The sequence below is a fragment of the Acanthopagrus latus genome, chromosome 12, assembly GCF_904848185.1.
Source record: "Acanthopagrus latus isolate v.2019 chromosome 12, fAcaLat1.1, whole genome shotgun sequence".
NCBI lineage: Eukaryota > Metazoa > Chordata > Actinopteri > Spariformes > Sparidae > Acanthopagrus > Acanthopagrus latus.
Window position 1 is genome coordinate 25,116,220 of NC_051050.1, and position 5,560 is coordinate 25,121,779.

Below are 5,560 nucleotides of genomic sequence, written 5' to 3' on the forward strand. Positions count from 1 at the left end.
CATGACATGATGTCATAAAATCTGAAGGGAATTCAAGTGTTCGGTTTGAACTGGACTAAAACTCAAAGATCTGGTGGCCGTCCAGAGGAGACCAGCAGCCTCACGCCTGACAGACAGACTCAATGTTTCTGCTTCATGTTCTGAGTTTGTTCTTCTGCGTCTGAAGTCAAATAAACCGACGTCGTCACATACGGATGACGTCACAGCGCGGCTCGAAGAAAAGGAGGTTTGATTCGTGATGTGACGTAATTGAAAATGATTTTTATTGGATCATTTACATTGAATTGATATAAACATGTCCATGAAACAAAATGGCTCAAACATTTAAGAAAGTCATATTTGATAATAAGCACAGACAGAATTTCTGGAAACAGAATTTATATCACAAACTGACCAAAATGGGAACAAGAGTGCTTCCTACACAAAACATCCTATATAACAGAGTATAGTTAAGTCAGTTTCCATGTCTTAATTTATAATATTTCCCTTATTTTTCTTCTTTTTTTTTTTTTTTTTTTGCCTCAGACAGCACATGCAGTCACGTCCTCCTCCGTGTCTTCCTGTTTCCTTCTCTGTCCTGTTAAACCTCCAGGTGTTTTTTTTTCTTTCTTTCTTTTTTGTGTGTGTGTTTTTTGTTTTTTGTTCCTGTGCGTCCCAGCAGGAAGGAAATGAATCTGCGTCCAAGAATCCACAGAGTTTGTCTTCAGTCACCAGCAACAGTCAGCAGAGAGAGAAGCTGCATGTGCCAAAGAAATAAATACAGAACCAACCGATAAGTTAAATTTAAATAGACAAATAAATAGTCGTCATAGGCTACATGCGAAATCATAAGTTATAGCTTCGAACAGAAGGAGTCGTGTGTTTGTTAAAGGTCTGATGAGCCGCTTCAGTTCCCCTCCGGGTCGTGATTTGAGAGGAAAGCGCGCCCGCTGCAGCTGAACGGTATCCTGGTTGTATTTTCCCGGCTGGCGCGATGTTGGATGAGTCAGAACTGAACGCAGAAGGATTCAGTGTGACGGAAACAAAAGCTCTCTAGGTGAAACTCATGGATACTGTGTGCTCCAGCGCTTTGCGGCGCAGCGACGCGATGCTTGTCCCTCTCCAGACGTCACTGTCCGGGGAGCTACACAGCTGAGGCGAGCCGGTCACGTTGGTCGGGCCGGACAGGGACGCGGGTACCATCCCGGGGAACGTGGGCTGGTAGAGGTGAGACTGCAGCCCGGAGCCGTTGGACGACATGTTGGATAGACCCATGGAGTTGTGTGGCTGCCCGGCGCCGAGGCTGCACTGAGACAGGGACTGCGCCATGGCCTGCTGGCGGCCCAGGGCCGGCGGGAGCTGCAGCTGAGACACGCCGGGCATCCCTGCCGTGGCCCAGCGGGTGTCGTTGGCGTGGAAGGAGCAGAGGCTGTCGTTCATCGCGGCCGCTGCCGCCGCGGCCGACGGGAACTGAGGAAGGCCGTGGTGCGTCGGCAGCAGAGTCCCCGGAGCCCGGAACACGTTGGTGGTCTTCTTGCGCTTCTTCCACTTGGCGCGCCGGTTCTGGAACCAGACCTGCAGGCAGAGACGTGACGAGTGAGGAGGAGCTGACAGGTCATAAAAAGGTTATGACATCAGAGTGTGATCACCGTCATAATGCAGCAGCCGACAGTAAATCAGCTGCAGGAGAGCGGATTTATGTGCCAACATTTACAGCCGCGCGTAAAAGTGCCCAATTAATAAAACAATAAATACCACGTGCGTAAATCCAGTTTGTCTCAGTTATTCTCTCTGTGCGCATACGTGTTAGAATAAACTCTTATTTTATGTGTCAGAAAGGATTTTTAAAAAATAATAATTCAAGGTGAATTGTGGGAATTAATCCGTTAAAATATTTCGCGTAATTATCGCAGCTGTCCAGGCGAGCAGACAGCATGTTTTTAATGTTATTCTTGCGCGTAAAAACACATTTTTAAACCCACATTTTCCCCCTAAATGAGTCCTCGTGCTCCGCGCGGGGCCTTAATAAAGATAATGTTACCGCCGTGACAAACAGACTTTATTCCAGGAGTCCTTGAGCGCGCGCAGCTCCGCCTGCAGATGATTAATGTGAAGATTTGCTTGAGAAAGTGGCGCGCGGTAATAAGAGCGGGACAATCTCACTCTCCTCCTCCTCCTTCCTCCTCTTCTGCCTCCGCGTAGCCAGCCGTGAAATCCGGCCTGAAATGCATTACACTTCAGAGGAAAGAAAGCGCAATTCCTCATCCCGTTTAAAAGAGACGGAGTGCGCTCTGAGCGCGCCGGCCGCTGACAGGCCCATCGCTAAACTGATCCTGGACCTGCTCCCATTCCACAGGATGAGCTTCATTTCACTAATTCTTATTTTATGGAAATAGTTGAGAGGAGCTGCGATAATAATAATGATTATTAGGGTGTTATTTCACATGTGAGCGAGCGTCTGCCAGCAGCGCGGTTTAATAAGTCCTGATGTGTTTGTGCCGACTGGAGGTCAGAAACATTACAGAGGATAAAACCAACAGAGTCCAGTCGAGCTGGAGCAGCTGATCCCGGTCCGTTAGAGGCGATTAGACGGAGAGTAATAAAGCTGCGATCATCATCTGCGGGTTCATCAGAGCTGGAGACGAACTCTGTGCGACCATTTTAGAATCAGACACGTTTTATTTTATACATTTATAGTCAGTGGAATTTATTTTCCTCCTGTGGACAATAAAGAACAGATAATCTGATCTGTTTCTAGATTAAATAAAAACTAAAACGTGTCCTCGAACAGCAGATTTTACATCCGCATGAATCTGTTTTATTCTCCTGAAAATATGAGATCATTGCTGATGTTTGTCAGGTGAAGGACGCGGGAACTCAAACGACGCGGGAACAATTCGCCGAATTAACAAGAAGAACCAAATAATTATGAATTTGTCAGAAACAAAGATTCACAGTGTTCATGAATTTTCTTTTGAGTCAACAACTCATAAAATAAAGTGATTTTTAAAGGCAGACTGGTGAGTTTCTCTCCCTCCTCGCTTCTTTCACCTGTTCAATTAAAAACACGTTTTTCATTCTGTTGTGGCGCGAAAAGTTCTCATGTTGTTGTCAATTATTAATAACAACAAACCAATTAAAATTATTTACACTGATGAAAATGAGTTAAGAATAATTTAGTGTTTCATTTGTTTATTTTGTGACGCGTCTGAATTTTATTTTGTGTTTTGTGGATATTTTAGATCAACAATATTTATCTGAAACATTTAATTTGATTTTTACTTTTATATTTGAGTAAAGTAACTAAAGTAACGCGCTGATCGTGCAGTGTGTGAACTATAAAACACCAGACTGTCTGTTATTATATTTAATTTATTGATTACTGAAACACTGATTTTAAAAAAACAACAACATGACCTCAAATTTACAGAAATAAAAAAACATTCTCTGTGCTGTTTTTGTTTTATTTTTGTAAAGTAATAATAAAACAGGAAGTCAAATTCTTGGATTGTTTCAGAAAAACATCTGGGTTCGTTTTCCTGCGATGGATTTTAATTTAGGAGCTAAATTAAAACCATAAATAAACATTTTCCTCTTTTTCCTTTAACGCAGCAGATCAATAAATAATATTCAGATAATATCAGATTTATTTTTATCTTCTTTATTATTTCTGCTTGCTGCATTTTTGTCTCTGAGACATGAAACGTGTTTTTGAAGCCGGTTCTGGTTCTGATTCTTTCAACCTGCAAATAAACAAAATGAGCTTTTATTTTCTCTAAAGATTTTATTTTAACACCGGCAGATAAAATCAGAACATTTAATTCTTAAATTGTATTAAAGCGTTTTACTGATCGATTATTATCTGAGCTGCATTTCTATCGTTTCAAATAAATGTAGAACCACAGAAATGTAATATTAACTGAATTTGTAGGTAGAAAATAATGATATAATTCTGCTTTATTTATTTTAAGGTGATATTTTATTTTCTGTTTTTGTTGCAGCGTCTCTCGCGTGCTTTTATTTTGTAGTTTTCCATTTAAATGTAAATTGAAACTCTGGTTTATTTTGTGTTTGACGCTGTTTTATCTGAACACCTTGGCACGTGCCTGTGTGTGTGTGTGTGTGTGTGTGTGTGTGTGTGTGTGTGTGTGTGTGTGTGTGTGTGTGTGTGTGTGTCCTCGCGGTGACCGGAAGCTGCTCCTACCTGCACTCTGGACTCCGTCAGGCCGATCCGCAGCGCCAGCTCCTCCCGCATGAAGATGTCCGGGTAGTGCGTCTTGGCGAAGCTCCTCTCCAGCTCGTTGAGCTGCGCCGGAGTGAAGCGGGTCCGGTGCCGCTTCTGTTTCTGGCTCTGCTGCGCGGACTGGTTCTGGTTGCTGTTCTGCTGCTGCTGCTGCTTCTCCTGCTCTTTGCCGCCGACCTGCACCGGGTTGGATCCTCCGCCGCTGCCGATATCATCGCCCGGGAGCATCGTGGTCCCTTCCACCACGCCGTCCGGGCCCGGGCCCAGCTCCCCGGAGTGTCCCGGGTCGGGTCCTCCTCCGCCGAGCCGACACTTCAGAGCCTCCCTGTGGCCCAGGAGCTCCGCCGCGGCATCTTTCATCCCTGCACAGACAAGCACAGCTGGTGAGGTTCGGACAGAAAACAGTTCTGCTACAGGAGGAGAGAAGGGACATGTTAGAAACATTTACAGAGAAGAAGAGTGATCAGCTGAGGCGTTATTTTAACTTTAAAACATCAGCAGACATCTAACACACACACACACACACACACACACACACACACACACAGCATGCACGTTACAATCTGCTCCTTAAATACTCTTAATTCAATCCGATATCTTAGAAAACGCTTAAATCAAATTACGCAGTAATATAATAATAATAATTACTTTTCCAATGAATTAGGCGAGTTTAGCTTCACTTCAGTCGCATTAAGACGAAACAAGAAGCAAATTGACAATTTTCTGAGCTTGATTTAAAGATGAGAAGTGTCTCCAGCTTACAGTAGAGTTGAAGACCGGAGTTTGGCGATGATAACTCACCGAGGCGAGCATCCAGGAGGTCGGCATGAGAGAGCATTGCGCACCGCTCCAGGGCGAAGTGCTACTGCTAAAAAAAAAAAAAAAAAAAGAAAAAAAAACCCACCCCAACCTCTATGACTTTAACCTATTTAAGAAATATATATAGCCTAAATGAAAGCAAATTCGGTTTGTGGTTAAAAGGGAGGTTCGTTGCATTATAATGTAGTTTAGAGAAATGGGGAGGCGCTTAACGGCGGAATGAACCCATGAGCTCCTCCAAACGAGGACCAATCAGAGCTGAAGCCTGAGGTATGTCAGCTCCACACGGACCCCCTCACCTCCTCCTCTCCTCCTCCTCCTCTCCTCCTCACCTCCTCCTCTCCTCCATCCTCTCACATCCACAAGTTCATTCCTCCTCATTCCTGTAATTGGTTTGATTTCTCCTCCAAATTAAACCCAATAAAAAATAAGCTGATTTAATATCTGCTGTCTGTGTGTGTGAGAGAGAAAAAAAGCCAAAAAAAAAAAAAAATGTCGGATCACCACAATATTTGTTTA

At 43.8% G+C, this 5,560-nt stretch overlaps 1 protein-coding gene across 3 annotated transcripts in view; it reads right to left on the reverse strand.

Moving 5' to 3' along the window:
* Positions 1–236: 236 nt before the first annotated feature.
* otpa (orthopedia homeobox a) overlaps positions 237–5,560 on the reverse strand; it is a 7,661-nt gene continuing 2,337 nt past the window's right edge. Inside the window, exons 1-3 of one of the 3 annotated variants that reach the window (XM_037116296.1) lie at positions 5,024–5,560; positions 4,184–4,584; positions 237–1,554 (exon numbers count right to left, since the gene is read on the reverse strand). The exon at positions 5,024–5,560 is cut by the window's right edge and continues 2,337 nt beyond it. In XM_037116296.1, coding sequence (XP_036972191.1) covers positions 1,033–1,554; positions 4,184–4,584; positions 5,024–5,060 — 960 coding nt within the window. In that variant the 5' untranslated portion in view covers positions 5,061–5,560 and the 3' untranslated portion in view covers positions 237–1,032. Of the gene's footprint in view, positions 1,555–4,183 lie in introns of all 3 variants that reach the window. The other 2 variants (XM_037116295.1, XM_037116294.1) reach the window with 2 other exon arrangements.